Raw genomic sequence first — 18,757 nt, forward strand, 5'->3', positions numbered from 1 at the left:
TCTAACCAGCTGATCTAACCGGCCACTTCCTGCCTAAAGCACTAGAAAGCCCAGAGTAACTGTCATTCCCTGGCCTTCAAGAGATTAACATTCTATTCAAGCTTTTTTTTGTGCGGTGCTGGCAAAATAACAGATCCCACTAAAATTTGAACTCAGATCGCTGGATTCAGATTCCAGAGTGCTAACCATTACCCCATGGAACCTTAAGCTTGTTGTGTGGTGCTGTCAGAGCTGTAGGGAATGTATAAAAAAAAAAAAAAAACGGCCTTGCAGGAAAGTAGTAGAATGTCAATCCAAGGTGGTGCCAATGTGCATTGATTTCTGAGTAACTGAGTCATTCTGAGTCATTCGGCATGCAGGGCTCCTCACACGTTTACTATAGCAGGACTAGGTAGGGCCTTCAAAAGAAAAGCGCGCTATTCCAGGCAATTTGACGACTAAACGGCGGGCAGGGCAAAGAGGCCACCACAGAGCAGATGTGATCTTTTTTTTTTTTTTTTTGACCACGCCAAAAACTACCAATTTGAATTTTTCCGAGGGGAATTAGCTCAAATGGTAGAGCGCTCGCTTAGCATAGGAAGGGGCCCAATCTTTTCGCTCACTCGCAAGCGAACAAGCCGCAAAAAAACGGAAAAAATGCGACAAATTTCGCTTGCAGTAGTGTTCGCGGCTTTGTGACTGTGCATAATGTGGTATTTTGGTTGCATATTGCATGTCATTCTAAATGTCATTTTTTGCGTGCTGGATTCGAACACACGATCTGTGTAACACAATATCCAATCAGTGTCGGTTTCAGCGGAGCCAATCAGCTGCGCTCTTATTGAAATTTTACTGACGTAACACAGGCAATTATATTGATATTACTATTATTATGTGGATATTGTTCTTAAAAAGCATATTACGTTAATTAAAAATGAATGAAAATGTTTCAATTAAACATATGTATGCATGTTTATGTATATATAAGTATATTATATATATATTTATTTATTAATATATAAATATATACTATACTATATATATATATATATATATATATATATATATATATATATATATATATATATATATATATATATAATATATGTTATATTTCTTTATGTAATAACTTTAAATGAATGCACACAAAAACAAGTAATATGCAAAATGGTTTATTAAAATGAATACAAATATTAAAATCGCAAAACAATTTAAAAAATATAAAAAACTAATAATAAATAATAAAAATATATAATAAAAACATATCTTAAAAATATTAATAAAAATAATAAAAATATATCTTAATATATAAACTATATAATATACAATAAATAAAAACAATACAATATATATTTATTTATTATGCACATATAATATATTAAAACAATACTATATATAAATATATTTATTTATTATACACATTATATAAAAACAATACTCTATATATATATATATTTATTTTTATATACACAATATATTAAACAATAATATAAATACATAATAAAATGCAAGAGTGGGGGCACGTAATATATAAAATATAGTATTTAAGCAATGTATAAAATGTTATTTTTTTAAAGAAATATAAATATATTTTTACATAAAATGCACACAAATATTAAATAAGTACACACAAGACAAAATAAGAGTGGGCCTATAAGTGCCACTTTAAAATGCTAAATATTAACACACAAAAATTAAATAAAATGAGAGAGAGAGAGAGTACCCATGTAACATTTACAAAAATATATTCAGCAATTTGTCCTTTATTCTGGAGCTGGAGTTTGTCCTTCTTCTTTGGCTCTCGGCGAAGGCGGTCGCTCTTCTTCCCGCTCCGTCCCATATCTCTCCTTGCTAGCACCTCTTGTCTCGTCTTATTCTATCTCTGAGGCTCTCCTTGTCCTGCTTTCCAAACGAAAAAGGAATTATGGATTTGATCAACTGGTCTCTGAATGCAATTGACACCATCTTCTCAACGAGATCGCTGGGCTCCGGGGAACCCAGCTGTCCTGAGGGGACGCTCGCAGCTGGATATGTGATGGACGGGTGGGAGAAGTGGAGAGTCCTCTGTCTAGCTGCTCTGTCTCTGGAGGATATTGAAGATATCTACCTATGTGGAACTTTGATAACAGGGTTTCTGCTGATGGGCTTATGCGGGGCCCTGGGATATCGGAAACTGATAAAAGCGGTCAGCGCAGCTCAAAACCCCACTAGGCTGGCCGGCTTGATTGAAACACTGATGGGTAGGGTCGCGAATCAGACTATGGTCCTTGACCGCAAACTGGAAACCATCGAGGTGAAGCTAGCGGCTCTGCAACAAATTTTGGCCAGATCGGGAGACGAGTGATGGACATTAAATATCTGTGAAATTGGCAGATATTGACCTAAAGTGGAAGTATCTTACTGTCTTTTTTTCGGCTCTTCTCTTACTCCTGCCAGACGGCCTCGGCTGGAAATAAACAACTCCCTGGGATAAGCAACATAAGCGGACGCTCTAAAATTCCTGCCCCTGTCAAGGACACCGGCGGGACTCAGGACTGTGCAGGCTCACACACACACACAAACATATCTACAGATAAACATTCACCACCGATCCCCATCCAAACGCCTTCGTGTGCTTTTACCCACGTGGGGCGTGGGCGGGGCTGTGACTTGCGACGGAAATGGCTGCTGGACCAGTTGGCTGCCCGCACTCAACGGACTGTTTTCCATTACCCCTGTTCCCATCCCCTCTGTCTATGTTGTGTCTTGCCGGTGTGCTTATGCTAAGATAGGGCTGTTTTTCTCCCTTTTCTCACTTTGTCCTAATCAAGGGCAAGCTGAGGGGGTGTTTTTTAGCCTAACTGTCCAAATGTATCTTTCTTCGTTTCTAAATGCTACCTCCTGAGATCTGTCTCCCCTGAAAAGTTGTTTGTGATGTTTTGTGTATGGTCTGGGGGGTCCAATTTCGCTATACGAAAGTGTAGTGACAAATAAAGGCTTGATTGATTTATTTTGCTGGCGCTGTTCTGCCAACCAGTCCTCTAAGGACAAATCGGCTATGGCCAAACTCCTTAGTCTTTGGTTGCCCACATTTGCTGCAAACATTAAAAGTAACCGCACGCACATACTTCCTTTTGTGGACTCCACTTTCCTTCTCCTGTTCCCGTCGGCGCAGGTGGAGCAGGTGCAGGTGGAGGAACAGCAGGTGCAGGTGAAGCTGGGACTGCACTTGATGTTGGTGCAGCAAATGATGGAATCACCATTGACACACTCATGTCTGGGTTAAAAACAAGTGTGCCAAACAATGATCCAGGTCCTGAAATGGGCTGCACAACACCTGGTGCTATGGGGGGTGGTGCTATGGGGCACACCGTGCTGGGGGTCGGTGGAAAGGAGCACACCGTGGTGGGGGCAGACACAATGGGGCGCACTGTGGTGGGGGCCAGCGCAATAGGGCGCACTGTGGTGGAGGCTGGTATGATGGGGAACACTGTGGTGGAGGCTGGCGAGGTGGGGCGCACTGTGGTGAAGGTCGGTGTGACAAGGCACACCATGGTAGGGGCCGGTGCAATGTGGCAGACTGTGGTGGGGGTTGGCGCGATGGGGCATTCCGTCGTGGGGGCCGGTGGAAAGGAGCACACCGTGGTGGCATCCGGCAGGAAGGAGCAAACTGTGGTGGTTGCAGAAGCAGACTTTCGACCAGGTCGAAGAAGAGGTGCCTGTCCTTCTTTATCTGGAGGAAAGACAAACTGGTGTTTGGGGCCTGATGTTGATGGTGCCTCATCCAATTTTTCCCTCGGCAAAGGAAGCTGCGTATCTGCCACAGCAATTGGATCAAGTGGAGTCAGTCCCTGAGTGAGTACACTCATTTCCTGATCCTTTTGCCCCCGTTGAAACCTGATTATAAATGATATGTATTATTCATATATATTAATTTAGAAGTATTCAGGTAATTTAAAGAAAATAATGTGCTTTGGTTACCACTGAATAAGCGTCTTCTGGTTTAGCTCAAAAAGCTGGATCACTGTTTCATCCATCAGCCTGCGACTGCCAAGCACCAGATCCCGGATGTGGTGGTAATCGGTCAGTATTTTAGACCACCTGGGCATGCGAACACCAGCCTTCTTGGAAGTGGACTTGTGTACGGCACACAACTTTGTACAAATGGCCTCAACCAAGCGGCTGGTGCTAGGCCACTGTGCTGGACCCCCAGGATGTCCAATCAGACAGCGCTTGACGCTCTCCACACCTGGAGTGACTCCGGAGCGATTCGGTGCCTTAAAGCACCCATGTGTCAGCTGAGGCTGATGTCAAGGCTGGTAGTTGATGCGCTGTTTATCAACATCCAGGAGAGCTGTCCACAGCTGGATGGCCTCTGTCACCTGCAGGTCAGTGAGGTAAGGAGCCACACGAAGACCTACCAAATAAGCAGCCAGATCCTGGACCTTGTCCCACCCAGCAATGCCATCAGGTCCAATGACTACTCCCTGGTAAATACAGAATAAGTTTAGTATATGTGGAATAAAAAAAGACTAAATCAAATTAAGTTCTTAATATATCTTACCTGAGCCTCAACAGAGAGACTGTCTCCAGACTTGGATGGCTGTGACGGCACTGAGGGGGCTGGGCTAGGAAGCTGTCCTTCTCCACCAGCTGATGTGGACGGCTCAGCCAGTAATGCTGGGGACTGAGGCAGAGGCGAAGATGAGGGGCTGTTTCTGAGATCACGGCAGGGGTCATCCTCATACAGCACTGGAACTGTGATGTCCTCCATGATCTCCTCCTCAAACCCGTCATCTTGTAGATCCTCGTCATGTACTTCCTCCACCAGCCTGTCTTCCTCCTCTGGGTTCTGGAGCACCGGAGTCAGGGTTTTGCCGGTCTGGCTGTAAAGGTGCTCCATTCCCAGCAATTCACCTTAAAAAAATAAAACAATAAAAAAACATATATTAAATAAAACTAATGATAAAATAAACATTTAGATTACCATTTTGTGTAGTACATTAAAAGCTTAATGAATAACTTCCATAACAACTAATTAATGAATTTCTTGCCTGTATATGCTCCAGTAATGCTGGGGACTGAGGCAGAGGCGAAGATAAGGGGCTGTTTCTGAGATCACGGCAGGGGTCATCCTCATACAGCACTGGAACTGTGATGTCCTCCATGATCTCCTCCTCAAACCCGTCATCTTGTAGATCCTCGTCATGTACTTCCTCCACCAGCCTGTCTTCCTCCTCTGGGTTCTGGAGCACCGGAGTCAGGGTTTTGCCGGTCTGGCTGTAAAGGTGCTCCATTCCCAGCAATTCACCTTAAAAAAATAAAACAATAAAAAAACATATATTAAATAAAACTAATGATAAAATAAACATTTAGATTACCATTTTGTGTAGTACATTAAAAGCTTAATGAATAACTTCCATAACAACTAATTAATGAATTTCTTGCCTGTATATGCTCCAGGAGGGTGATAGCGGTTATCCCAGGGCTTGCGTCCTGAGACATAGCTTTTGGTGGACAATGAGCATTGTGTTTTTCCTCTCTCTCCCTGCAGGTAACTGTGTCCACCTGGTAGCAATCATTGGATCTTTCTAGAGAGGAGAGAGAGTATTTAACCTGAGCTGCACTTCAAACCAGTGTTGGTGGTGTCAAGTGCAGTGGCGGAGCTTTTCTCCAAATTCAGACCTGACTCATGAGGTGAACGGATCAATTCTTTTTCCGGCTCTAAATGCGTATGATTGGCCCATGATGAACGAGTGACTCAGACCCGATAGAGGACTCAAGAGATGAACGGATCAATTCTTTTTCCAGCTCTAAACGCGTATGATTGGCCCGTGAGGAACGAATGACTCAAACCCGATAGAGGACTCGAGAGATGAACGGATCAAATATTTTTCCTGCTCTAAACGCGTATGATTGGCCCGTAATAAACGAGTGACTCAGACCCGATAGAGGACTCGAGAGGTGAACGGTTCAAATCTTTTTCGGCTCTAAACGCATATGATTGGTTTCTGCCTTTCCGCGATAAACGACACGAAATGTGATGAAGACTTGAAATAACGATACCACCTGCACAAATGTATGCACGCGCAAATTAACAAATCACTCCCTAAGAGGACTTATAGTTCCCAAATCATATTGATGATTCGTTTAAAATGAACGAAATGTTCATGATCGACTCATTACTAAACCTGGTTAGATACCTGCTCCAGTCGGGGATTGAACCTTGTGATCTACCCAAAGTGTTATTTATGGACATATTTCTTGAACCAGTACTGTTATATATGCATTGAGTAGTTTCTGGTGGGCAAAAAATACAAAATATAACCTTAATTTCGCTTCTTTCTTTCTCAATTTCTCAAATTTTCTTATTTTTCTTGTGCTTTTTTCTTCCCCTTCCAAAACAGACTATTGTTCCCCAGCTTTAGCGGAGTCGGTAGAGGGTCCAGGGTTCAAGTCTGTGTTCGGGCATGAGAGACTCTTTGTGGAGCCACAGCTTTTGCCGTTGAGCTATCGCTTGCTGAAAGTTTCATCTGAATGCACAACACGTGTACTAGGCATGAGGACATGGGAGAACAGTCTTGTAGTCATGGCTGCGTGGTTAAGGCGATCGACTAGAAATCGGTTGGGGTATTCTCCCGCAGGTTCAAGTCCTGCTAACTATACCCACATCCTGTCCCTTTATAAAATTGCAGCAGCCATCGATGTTTGCATTTCCATTGTTTCTTGGGAAAAGCGTTGTGCTGGTAGGAGGAGAAAAACAACTGTGTGTTCTCACTGAAGAGAAAGGGGCATATCACATGAAGGAACATACCACACAAGAGCCACAGCGGCAATCCTGTAGCTCGCTGTGATAGTATAGTGCTTAGTGTTCTGCATTGTGGCCACAGCAACCCTGGTTCAAATACGTGTCATGGCATGTTTTTCAAGGCGACATTGGTGTTGCACTCTGTGTTGCCATCCGTTATCTCCAGCCTTCTTTTAGTGCAGGCTGTGCTAATGGCACGTCCTGAATGTTTACGTTTCCTAAAGTGTGGAAGACTAGGGATATGATATAAGAGAAATAGGATCTTTGATGCCAGCATGCTGTGTAGATAAGTACTGATCAAGTCACGCTTCTAAGGCATGGAAGGAATCTTTTCAATTGTTGAGTGTCCATTCATTGCCACAACAGCAGAAAGACATTCTGCAGTTATCATTGATCTATTTAATGTCTCCTACATGACATGAAGTCCAAACTATTGTGTTGTACTGATGTCTACACCTACAAAAACCATAAACCCAACCTCAAAGTAACCTGTCGTGTTTTAGCAACATCCACACCAACCATAAGCTTAAAACCCCATCTCACGGTAAACTTTAGTGTACTGTAAAGTTCTGCGCCGACCACAGCCCAAACCTTGCCTACTTGTGAATTAGTGTTGTGGAGCCAGGATAGCTCAGTCGGTAGAGCATCAGACTTTTAATCTGAGGGTCCAGGGTTCAAGTCCTTGTTCGGGCGTGTGACGCTCATTTTGTGGAGCCACAGCTTTTGCTGTTGCGCTATCGCTTGATGAAAGTTTCATCTGGATGCACAATATGTGTACTAGGCATAAAGAAATGGCAGTACAGGCAGTCTTGGAGTCGTGGCTGAGTGGTTAAGGCGATGGACTAGAAATCCATTGGGGTCTCCCCGTGCAGGTTCGAGTCCTGACGACTACGTCCTCCCCCTTTTTAAAATTGCAGTAGTCGTCAATTGTTTGCATTTTCATTGTTTCTTGGGAAAAGCGTTGTGCTGGTAGGAGGAGAAAAACAACAGAGTGTTCTCACTGAAGAGAAAGGGCCTTATCACAGGGAGGAACATACCACACATAGGTCACAACGGCTGTTTCGTAGCTTGCCGTGATCGTATAGTGGTTAGTATTCTGCGTTGTGGCCGCAGCAATCCCGGTTCGAATCCGGGTCACGGCAGGTTTTTCAAGGTGACGTCGGTGTCGCACTCTGTGTTGCCATCCGTTATCTCCAGCCTTCTTTTAGTGCAGGCTGTGCTAATGGCACGTCCTGAATGTTTACGTTTCCTAAAGTGTGGAAGACTAAGGATATGATATAAGAGAAATAGGATCTTTGATGCCAGCATGCTGTGTAGATAAGTACTGATCAAGTCACGCTTCTAAGGCATGGAAGGAATCTTTTCAATTGTTGAGTGTCCATTCATTGCCACAACAGCAGAAAGACATTCTGCAGTTATCATTGATCTATTTAATGTCTCCTACATGACATGAAGTCCAAACTATTGTGTTGTACTGATGTCTGCACCTACAAAAACCATAAACCCAACCTCAAAGTAACCTGTCGTGTTTTAGCAACATCCACACCAACCATAAGCTTAAAACCCCATCTCACGGTAAACTTTAGTGTACTGTAAAGGTCTGCGCCGACCACAGCCCAAACCTTGCCTACTTGTAAATTACTGTTGTGGAGCCCGGATAGCTCAGTCGGTAGAGCATCAGACTTTTAATCTGAGGGTCCAGGGTTCAAGTCCCTGTTCGGGCGTGTGACGCTCATTTTGTGGAGCCACAGCTTTTGCTGTTGAGCTATCGCTTGATGAAAGTTTCATCTGGATGCACAATATGTGTACTAGGCATAAAGAAATGGCAGTACAGGCAGTCTTGTAGTCGTGGCCGAGTGGTTAAGGCGATGGACTAGGAATCCATTGGGGTCTCCCCGCGCAGGTTCGAGTCCTGCCGACTACGTCCTCCCACTTTTTAAAATTGCAGCAGTCGTCAATTGTTTGCATTTCCATTGTTTCTTGGAAAAAGCATTGTGCTGGTAGGAGGAGAAAAACAACAGAGTGTTCTCACTGAAGAGAAAGGGCCTTATCACAGGGAGGAACATACCACACATAGGTCATAACGGCTGTTTCGTAGCTCGCCGTGATCGTATAGTGGTTAGTACTCTGCGTTGTGGCCGCAGCAACTCCGGGTCACGGCAGGTTTTTCAAGGGGACGTTGGTGTCGCACTCTGTGTTGCCATCCGTTATCTCCAGCCTTCTTTTAGTGCAGGCTGTGCTAATGGCACGTCCTGAATGTTTACGTTTCCTAAAGTGTGGAAGACTAGGGATATGATATAAGAGAAATAGGATCTTTGATGCCAGCATGCTGTGTAGATAAGTACTGATCAAGTCACGCTTCTAAGGCATGGAAGGAATCTTTTCAATTGTTGAGTGTCCATTCATTGCCACAACAGCAGAAAGACATTCTGCAGTTATCATTGATCTATTTAATGTCTCCTACATGACATGAAGTCCAAACTATTGTGTTGTACTGATGTCTACACCTACAAAAACCATAAACCCAACCTCAAAGTAACCTGTCGTGTTTTAGCAACATCCACACCAACCATAAGCTTAAAACCCCATCTCACGGTAAACTTTAGTGTAGTGTAAAGGTCTGCGCTGACCACAGCCCAAACCTTGCCTACTTGTAAATTGCTGTTGTCGAGCCCGGATAGCTCAGTCGGTAGAGCATCAGACTTTTAATCTGAGGGTCCAGGGTTCAAGTCCCTGTTCGGGCGTGTGACGCTCATTTTGTGGAGCCACAGCTTTTGCTGTTGAGCTATCGCTTGATGAAAGTTTCATCTGGATGCACAATATGTGTACTAGGCATAAAGAAATGGCAGTACAGGCAGTCTTGTAGTCGTGGCCGAGTGGTTAAGGCGGTGGACTAGAGATCCATTGGGGTCTCCCCGTGCAAGTTCGAATCCTGCTGACTATGTCCTCCCCCTTTTTAAAATTGCAGCAGTCGTCAATTGTTTGCATTTCCATTGTTTCTTGGGAAAAGCGTTGTGCTGGTAGGAGGAGAAAAACAACAGAGTGTTCTCACTGAAGAGACAGGGGCTTATCACAGGGAGGAACATACCACACAAGGGTCACAACGGCTGTCTCGTAGCTTGCCGTGATCGTATAGTGGTTAGAACTTTGCGTTGTGGCCGCAGCATCCCCGGGTTGAACGGGGTCATGTTGTGAATTCGACTTTTCATCAATTAGAAATTATCAGACCGGAGGTTTTGAATATCAGAAAATAGACTTTATTCTCCATAATAAAGCCGAGAAAGAGCAGAGCAGGCCCCAGAGCATTCTGAAGTCTCTCCGGGACACCTTCTAAAGTATCTGTGTTCTCCATAATCTTTATACAGGTAATTATGACACACCCCTTTGTGTCTCTTTTTAATGCTTGACCACTTTTGAATAGCTTTTCTAGTCTAAGGGGTTCTGCTATTCTTGGCTCTCAGCCCACCAGCTCATGTCAACAGAGATGTTACAGGTCTATGTCAGCAAAGTATAAATACAACTTATGCAAAGGAACTAAGGGTTTACATACATTGTTATGATAGTATAATAACTTGATAATATGTTACTCATTCTAACTTCTGCCACATATAGCTTCATACAAGTATTTAACATATATAATCAGTGCTTTACATATTCAGGTATTCTACACAATCAGCCATTCAGTAGCCTTCTCCTAGTGTTGCTTCTGTGCAGGCATACTCATATTACACAGTATTTTTAACACATGCTGGCATGTTTGCTGCAAACACTACATACATTTTGAGAAGAGAAAATTAACTGCTTTACACTTAGAAAATACTACACACTGAGAGAATAGAAATCTTCTTCAATCCCTCCTCTTAAGACTTTAGTCTTAATATTATTGTCTTTTAACCCAAAGTGCAATTTCATAATCCAGTTCTCTTAATTACCTCTATCTAGTGACTGATATAAGCCACATAGCTGTTATCAATTGACTAGATTATGCCACTGTACTTTGACAGAAGTCCAGCCAAACATCTCCCCTCTCTTTTGATTTGAAGGAAGTAAAAGACTGTACTCTGTTTTTCTCTTAACACATCAAAGACAATAAAGTTTTAAGCATAAGTATTCAGTTGGTTCAGTGCTAGCTGCTAGTTTTCACACTCATGTAGAATGTACTGAAGTGATATTATATATAGGTACCATAAAAGCAATATGCAAACAAATTCAATATACAAACATAAAAAGCATCAAATGTTGATCTTGATCTTTAGTCATCCTTGTTTCTCTTCTTCTAAGCTATCAGCATCTTCACTTGACTTTAATAGATGTTAATGGAGATGTGTGGTTAAGAGTCTGAGTTTTGAAATCTGCAGTTGTGCATTCATCATCCCTTGACTTGTGGCACTGCTGTATGTGGTATTCAGGCATATTATCAGAATTACTCTTTACTTTGTCCTGATTAACTTCTCCTTCCACATGTTGCACTTAGTAGTTTAGAGCTTTGGAATATTCAGGCTCCTCTGTTTCCGGTCAGCTTTCCCTTGCTGGAGTTGTTTCCTTTCGCTCCTTTGAGGCATTGGTACCCCATTAATGGCATCCACTTTGGCAGCTGTTGGATTTGCCCTCATCCAGATATGGTCCTTTTCTCCTGAGCTCTCCAGAGCATCCTCAGATAGACTCGATCAGCTGGACTAATTGGACCTTGTATCTCTGCTCTCTCACATGGCTCCTTTCTGGTTTCCTGCACAGATATCGCTTTGCACATGGCAATTAATTGTTTCTTCATAAAAGTCCCTACTGTATTAGACATCTTTGCAAACCATTCCAAGAGGTTATGTGCAAGGTTATAGGTGAGATTATATGCAAGGTTTTATGCAAAGTTTCATGTGGTTTCTTGCAAGGGTCGACCCAATAGCAGTTCATGTGATGCAGTGTTAGATGCCTGTTTCTGTCAGTTTCCATGCCATCATTCACCAATGCACTTGTTAACACATTAATCCCATTAAGTTTATTATTTTCACATCTTTCATTGCGCGTTGGCCTTGATGGATCATCTTCATCACTTTCAGCCATTTCTGGTAATTGAGCATAATACAATTACTCTCTCTTTTGCTTTATTCACAATTTTTCATACTCCTTTAGATGTTTTTATTTATTAATCACTTATTAACTTTGATTTTAATTACTTTATGAATGCAAACCTTTTATGAACTTATTTCTGCTGATGTTTCAAATCCTTGGAAGTGCTTCTTTCGTCACAAATGAATAACTGTTCCTGCTTCATAATTTGCTTCTGGTACCATCTCCAATCATCTACTCATCATAGTTTCTTAACTGTGCTTGTTAACAGAATAATTCTCTATCCAGTCAACACCAAAAACAGTCATCATATCTCACTGTTTGGAGCAATGGTCTCCAGTCAAGTCTTTTAATTGAACTGGAGCTCTGTGAAGCTGTAGATAATCATCCACATATTGTGACAGTGTCCATCCTAAGATCTTCTCCCTAATTTTAACCCTTATGCATTCTGGTGTATACACTATTTGCTAGTCATCAGCCTACACAAGTACAAACAAGTTTCTACCCTCCTCTGGTAGTTACCTAAAATAAACTCAATAGAAAATAAGCACTTAATATATTTACCATCCAAAAGAACATATCTCCACATACAATATGAACTTCAGCTGGAAAATCTTTTCCTATTGATTGCTCTTAAATCATATTATCAACATTAAGCCTCTTTTATCTGTCTTGATTAACCATTTATTTCCATTTATTTTAATTAGCAAATTAACTTCAATTAAATATTATTAGTTACTTATAATTTATTTTTACTTTAAATTTAAATGTAAATAGAAATGTCTAAGACAGATTGTATATTACAGTAAATGTTTCTATTAATGCTCCTATTTTTACACTTTTTGATAGAGTTTTATACACTGTTAAAAATTGTCCCGTTAAAAAACAGTAAAATACTGGCAGCTGCAGTTGCCAGCAATGTACTGTTATTTTACAGTATGTTGCTGTAAAAATACATGGACTACATTGATTTACACAATACTCAAGTGAACTCATTTTGCTCACTGAAAGCAACTGCCTCAACTTGGTCAACTGCTGAATGAGTTTATGAAGTAATGTGCTATATATGCTTAGAAGCATACTTATAATGATAACTTATTTTAGTTAATTAGAAAAGTTCGGTTTAACTCTAATGTCTTTTATTTCACATCAGCACACATACATGTAAATCTGGAATCACCAGAGAGATTCTGACTGCATCAGCAACTAAACAGCCGCTATCTTTAAATAAAGAAACATACAGAATAACATCAGCAGTTCATTGTTCATCTTTAACTCACACACTGGCTCTACTCTCCTCCACAACGGTGACAGACAGAAAAAATTAGCTTCAGGTTTTACAGTAAAATACTGTTTTTCCTTGATTTAACAGTAATCTACTGGCAGCTGTGGTTGCCAGCAATCTACTGTTTTTTTACAGTCTATTTCCGTAGTGTAAATTAACAGTATATTCCTGTTAAAATACATTTTTACACTGTGTTTTTACCTCTCACACCTTTAACCCTTTAAACCCCAGAGCATATACTTCAGTTTTAATTGAAGTGTCCACACTACTGAGTGTTCAAGAAACATGTAGCAAAGCTGAAGTAAATTCATTAATTAACTGACTAATTAAATGTTAATTGAGGATTAACAATGAACAAATGAAGAAATACTGAAGGGAGAAAACAAGAACAGAACATACAAAACTTTAGTCACAGCTTTATAATGAAATAACCTGAAGAACAACAAATGATTAAATCATTTAAATGATCAGCGGATGATTAAACAACTCTACAAACATCATCACCAGCTACACTTATTACTTAATACATGTATTTTTGTATAACATCTACTAAAGTTCTTCTTGAGAAAAAGTTAAAGTTTTACGTCACCATCATGGAGAACAGAGTTTGCTTTAGTTGGGCTCTTAGCCCTGTCATTTTTAACATTTATATATCTTGGCTGCTGCAATTGTTAAGAACTTTGTTTAATAAGCTCCTTTGTTGTGGCAAGCCAGCCAAAAACCTAAATAAGATCTGGTGATGTTCATGTTGCTATTAAATGGCAGAGTCTGTTCTCATTTAGTATAATAAAATTTACTGCTCCTATTCAATGTTAAATCTATTGTTTTACATTATATGTCTATATATGGCAATGATTTCTGGAAGTTTTTAAGAATATCTTGGACAATAACACTTTGCTCTATGGTGTAAATTGCACTCAAAGAGACATCAATAATCAGCATATGAACCTCAATAATGGTGACAACTAACAAAATTAACAGTTTAACTCACAAACAGGCAACTGAAAGTCGAAACATAAACAACAGCAGAATCAAACACAAATAAAGAAAACTGTTAGACCATTATACAACATTTATTTATACCGAAATGCATGCTGGGATATTTGTACCGTGCCACTCCCAGCATGCATTGCAGCATGAAACATTTGAGATGTTACCATTGTTGAGATACAAGGTCAGATTCATGAGGTCTGAGTGTGTATTTGTCATAACTGAACTGTTTTTGTATGTTATTTCTTAACTGTTAAGTAATTACGGAGCCATCTTTTCTGTTTCCACTTCTCATTAATTAAATTAATACCTGCAACTAAGCATAAAATCTATTGCATGAGGCCCTTCTTCCAGATTTATACCAAAACATTTATCAGAACTAATTTCAGACAAATAGATTTCTCTATTTATTGACTTCCCAACTTTATTGGTATAGTACAAATGATTTGTAAACTCTGGATTACAGCAATTGGAAAGTCTTCTTAAATGAGTTCAAGGGTGAAGAGCCCAACTAAATCAGCCCCTCACTCCATTACGGTGACACAAAAAACACCTTAATTTCTGTTGGATCTCAATGAGAATAGTATGGAAGTCAAATCAGTCAGTAATAAGTGTGTCTGCTGTTGTTTGTGGAGTTGTTTATTGATCCTCTGCTGAGACTGAAGCTGTTTTATTTTATTTGATTTTATTTAATGCTGTAACTCAAGTCACTGTTTGTATTTCTTGTTTATTTTCTTCAGTAATTGTAATTATTAACAGCAGGTGTTCATCAGTGTCTGAATTCACTCATTAGTGTTCATTAACTCTGTCAGGTGAACTATATTAGTTAACTAGTGTATGAAATAGTGAACAAGGGCACAAAGTGTGATTTTAAACACAGACTTCAAAACATTGAATCTGAACTCTGTTAGCTCACAGTTTTCTGCAGTTGGTTACTTTCTCGAAAACAAAAATGTTACCCAGAAAGCACTGTTTTTAACAGAATATTACTGTTTTAGTGAAAAAACATTATTTTACCATAGAATCTGACCGTTTTTTAACAGCAATTTTTTACAGTGTGTTTGTTGCCGTTTTTAACCGTTGTAAATTCATTTGAATGACTATATATAAACCATTTGAGATTATTAACGCATTTATAGGGTAAAATTGCTACTTTTTACTGTCATTCAATGTGTTTTGGTCATTATCAATGCACTGTCACTTTAATTGAGCGTGAGCAGTGTGGCAAAAATAGACCCAGCGCCGAAACTATCGCTGCACTGCTGCTTCGGCGACGCTCACGCCTCACTCTGACGCGCTGCTGCTGCTGCGTGGGGTATGAAAGCTCTAATCTGTTAACATGGACGCTGATAACACACGCGCTGCTCACGCTCTGCTCATGCGCCGCTGACGCTTGCGGTGTGAAACAGGCGTTATGTAGAGATTATATAATGAGAAATTAACAACCTTATTCCCGATTTTTTCTAAACAGGATGCTGAAGGTGTGAGGCTGGCCGGATTAACTTGACAGTCAATATAGGGGTGTAAAACGGCCTGGAGCTAGGCCCAGGCCGAAAGGGGGATAAAACACAAAAAGGGGATATCTGACTAATTGGAGTGTGTAAGCATGTATTGGTGTGGGAGCTGAACAAGCTGCAACACCAATGCATGAGGCCAACTGTATATTAGATACAGGCCAACACAAAAAGGGGAACCGAAAACCACATTAAATTCTAAAATAGAAAGAGAAAATAAGACTGATTTACTAGCATATCACAATCTGACAGAAAGTGTGTGATTAAGTGTGTATGGACGTTTCCCAGAGATGGGTTACAGCTGGAAGGGCATACGCTGTGTAAAACATATGATGAATAAGTTGGCGATTCATTCCACTGTGGTGGCCCCAGATTAATAAAGGAACTAAGCCTTAAAGAAAATGAATTAATTAATTAATTGGACAAATTAGATTGGAGAAAATTTAGGAAAAATTAAATAAATGATCACATTTTAAAATTATTTTATTTTATTTTACACACGTAAGTTTTTTTAATTATTTTTATTCTTTTATTTTAGACATATTATTTTTTTATATTTTATGTGAAGACATTCTTTATATTTTTTATTATCTTTTAATTTAAGAAATTTTTATGCTTTTTATCTTTTATTTTAAGACATTTGTATGTTTTTCGTAATCTTTTATTTTAAGACATTTTAAGATTATTTTATTTTAAACACAACATTATGAGTTTAAGATTGTTTTATTTGAAGATGATTTTAAGATTCTTTTATTTGAACAAATTTTTGAAGATTATTTTAGTTTGAGCCATTGTTGTTTTTAAATCTTTAATTTAAAGACACTTTAAGATTTTTATTTTAAGCCATTGTGGTTTTTGAGCCTTTTATTTGAAGAGATTCTTAAGATTTTTATTTTATTTTAATCACATTGTTGTGTTTTTGATTTTCCAATTTTAAGACATTCAGAAAAAAAAAGGAATCTAGTTTAAATATGTTTGAATTTTGGTTTTAATCATTTGGTGACGAGTTTGAGTTGTTAGTTTAATAACATTGTTACGATTAAGTTCTGAATCTTTCATTTTAATAATTGTTGAGTTGAATCCTACTTTGAAGTTGTTGATTTTTCATTCTAAATCTCAATTGTAATTTTTGTGCTGTAATAAATTTAAAATGTTGGAATTCAGTTTGAACTATTCATGGGGATTATAATTTTGTATTAGTGGATTTCTAATTCCAATCACATGTGTTTTCACAGGTGTTGATCTTTGATCGTAATTATACAGTGGGATTTTTAATTAGAGCATATCTTTATGGGTGTGGATTTCCTTTTAATCAGATTTTAATTTTTTTATGTTGGAGTTTTTAAATTTTGTTTACATTTTTATTATTGTCATTCTTATTCTAATTTGTTGGGGAAGAAGAAGAAAAAATACCTTTATTGATAAAGTGTATAAGAATAGAAAATTTTAATGATTAGTTAATTGAAAGTTAATAAGAGTGTTGGGAGTAATAAGCCTAAATATAGCAAATAAAATCCTTATTAAAAGAAGATATCGGAGTGACTTCAAGAGGGAAGAGACTGCACCACTGAAGAGGAGAACCAAGAGTGTAGAAATTATAAACTGAATCTAAAAAAGTTAAAGAAATTTAGTTGAAAGGGGTTATAGGCATCATCTAACATAATGAATGAGCACTATAATGTTAACGATTGATTTGAATAAGAGGTAAAACAAAGATTTAGGCAAAGGCCTGCAGTAATGACAATGGGACATTTTTGTGGGGATTTGATTATCTGTTTTTGTTTTTGTCTGCTCCAGAGAGGAGCAGAAAAGGGGAGTTGTTGGAGAAAAGGAATTTATTTTCATTACTTTTGTGTTTTTTATTAGGAAAATGTTTAGACTAACAACAGATTAATCAATCTTTTCTATTGTATTATAAAACATCTTGACCAGACAAACTTCCTCTTTTTTACTGTGCTGCATACTTTTTAGAAGAACTGCTGACAAGTGGAAAAAGCAGAATAAGAATAAATTTAGGTTTGTTCCAGAAGTCTAGACATGTCACAAGTTGTCATGATGCTTGTAGAAGTGTGAAATATATTAAAGATGCACGGAAGTGTTCAGTTCTAGTATGCAGAGAAAGGTTGCAGAAAGAGGAAGTAATGTCCAGGGGTAACAAAGGGCCAAGGGATTGCAGAATGACTGATAAGTGACGTTAAACCAAAACTCCACCTGTTATGGTCAGTTGTGTATATATGCTGGAGTCAGGAAATGTATGTTAGTTGCGAAACTCTTGAATGTAATTCTTGTATTCCATTGGGGTAACGTAACCCAGAGCTCTGTCATCAAATTATTCATTTGTATCTAATAAATTACTAATATTTTTAGCATTGAAGAAAACCCTCTCCAGACCTTTTCTTATTGAACACGTATGGAATTGGCAAGATATTCCAACAGTAGAGCATGAGACTCTTAATCTCAGAGTCCTGGGTTCGAGCCCCACGTTGGGCGTTTCTGTTACTTTTCTCTCTCTCTCTCAGGAAACTTACATAAGGGTTCATATAGCAGACCTTTTGAGACAAAGTTACGCCTTTCTACCACTGTAGGTGACCTTTCCCTAAGTCTCTGTGGCGCAATCTGTTAGCGTGTTCGGCTGTCAATTGAAAGGTTGGTGGTTCAAGCCCACCCAGAATCAAATTAGGCATTTTGCTGCCTTGCAACTGCTAACACGTGCACTGGGCATATTACCTGGGCCACATTCTGTCCAGCGTTACAAGATGAAATCAGGATTTAGCAGAAGATTGTCACGGGTAGGGAAGGTATTACTGAAAACGGTGTCTAGCTCTTAAACGAGCTTCAGCCGGCTAATTCAGTTGGTAGAGCATGAAACCCTTAATCTCAAGGTTGTGGGTTCGAGCCCCGCGTTGGGTGTTTCTGTTGCCTCTCTCTCTCTCAGCAAACTTTCATTAGGGTTCTTATAGCAGACCTTTTGAAACAAGGTTCCGCCTTTCTACCACTGTAGGTGACTTTTTACTAAGTTTGTGAGGCGCAATCAGTTAGCGTGTTCAACTGTTAACTGAAAGGTTGGTGGTTCAAGCCCACCCAGGGGCAAATTAAGCATTTTGCTGCCTTGCAACTGCTAACACGTGCACTGGACAT

At 39.4% G+C, this 18,757-nt stretch overlaps 2 protein-coding genes and 4 non-coding genes across 6 annotated transcripts; 4 read left to right on the forward strand and 2 right to left on the reverse strand.

Annotated features, from left to right (window-relative positions):
• Positions 1-1,493: 1,493 nt before the first annotated feature.
• On the reverse strand, positions 1,494-4,220 carry LOC148681106 (uncharacterized). Its single transcript, XM_088650701.1, has 2 exons — positions 3,940-4,220; positions 1,494-3,855 (listed from the first exon to the last, which is right to left on the reverse strand). Exons 1-2 carry the CDS (start codon positions 4,065-4,067, stop codon positions 3,063-3,065), a joined length of 921 nt encoding a protein of 306 aa, XP_088506827.1. The 5' UTR covers positions 4,068-4,220; the 3' UTR covers positions 1,494-3,062.
• A 48-nt stretch (positions 4,221-4,268) lies between these two features.
• On the reverse strand, positions 4,269-4,909 carry LOC147845016 (uncharacterized). Its single transcript, XM_087249617.2, has 2 exons — positions 4,523-4,909; positions 4,269-4,445 (listed from the first exon to the last, which is right to left on the reverse strand). Exons 1-2 carry the CDS (start codon positions 4,859-4,861, stop codon positions 4,269-4,271), a joined length of 516 nt encoding a protein of 171 aa, XP_087105743.2. The 5' UTR covers positions 4,862-4,909.
• A 2,927-nt stretch (positions 4,910-7,836) lies between these two features.
• trnah-gug (transfer RNA histidin (anticodon GUG)) lies at positions 7,837-7,908 on the forward strand. The gene has a single exon. It is a non-coding gene; the product is annotated as a tRNA-His (tRNA).
• Positions 7,909-8,417: 509 nt separating this feature from the next.
• Positions 8,418-8,490, forward strand: trnak-uuu (transfer RNA lysine (anticodon UUU)). Its single transcript has one exon. It is a non-coding gene; the product is annotated as a tRNA-Lys (tRNA).
• A 118-nt stretch (positions 8,491-8,608) lies between these two features.
• On the forward strand, positions 8,609-8,690 carry trnap-agg (transfer RNA proline (anticodon AGG)). Its single transcript has one exon. It is a non-coding gene; the product is annotated as a tRNA-Pro (tRNA).
• A 747-nt stretch (positions 8,691-9,437) lies between these two features.
• On the forward strand, positions 9,438-9,510 carry trnak-uuu (transfer RNA lysine (anticodon UUU)). The gene has a single exon. It is a non-coding gene; the product is annotated as a tRNA-Lys (tRNA).
• The last annotated feature ends 9,247 nt before the right edge of the window (positions 9,511-18,757 follow it).

This window comes from Danio rerio, chromosome 4 (assembly GCF_052040795.2).
Source record: "Danio rerio strain M-AB ecotype USA chromosome 4, GRCz13ab, whole genome shotgun sequence".
Lineage (NCBI taxonomy): Eukaryota > Metazoa > Chordata > Actinopteri > Cypriniformes > Danionidae > Danio > Danio rerio.

Bases quoted from the DNA above. Each gene is read 5' to 3' on its own strand.
- LOC148681106 (XM_088650701.1), bottom strand. From the start codon at position 4,067: ATGCCCAGGTGGTCTAAAATACTGACCGATTACCACCACATCCGGGAT. The intron at 3,856-3,939 runs GTAACCAAAGCA...ATTTATAATCAG, and splicing joins CAGAAGACGCTTATTCAGTG to GTTTCAACGGGGGCAAAAGG.
- LOC147845016 (XM_087249617.2), bottom strand. From the start codon at position 4,861: ATGGAGCACCTTTACAGCCAGACCGGCAAAACCCTGACTCCGGTGCTC. The intron at 4,446-4,522 runs GTAAGATATATT...TGTATTTACCAG, and splicing joins GTCTCTCTGTTGAGGCTCAG to GGAGTAGTCATTGGACCTGA.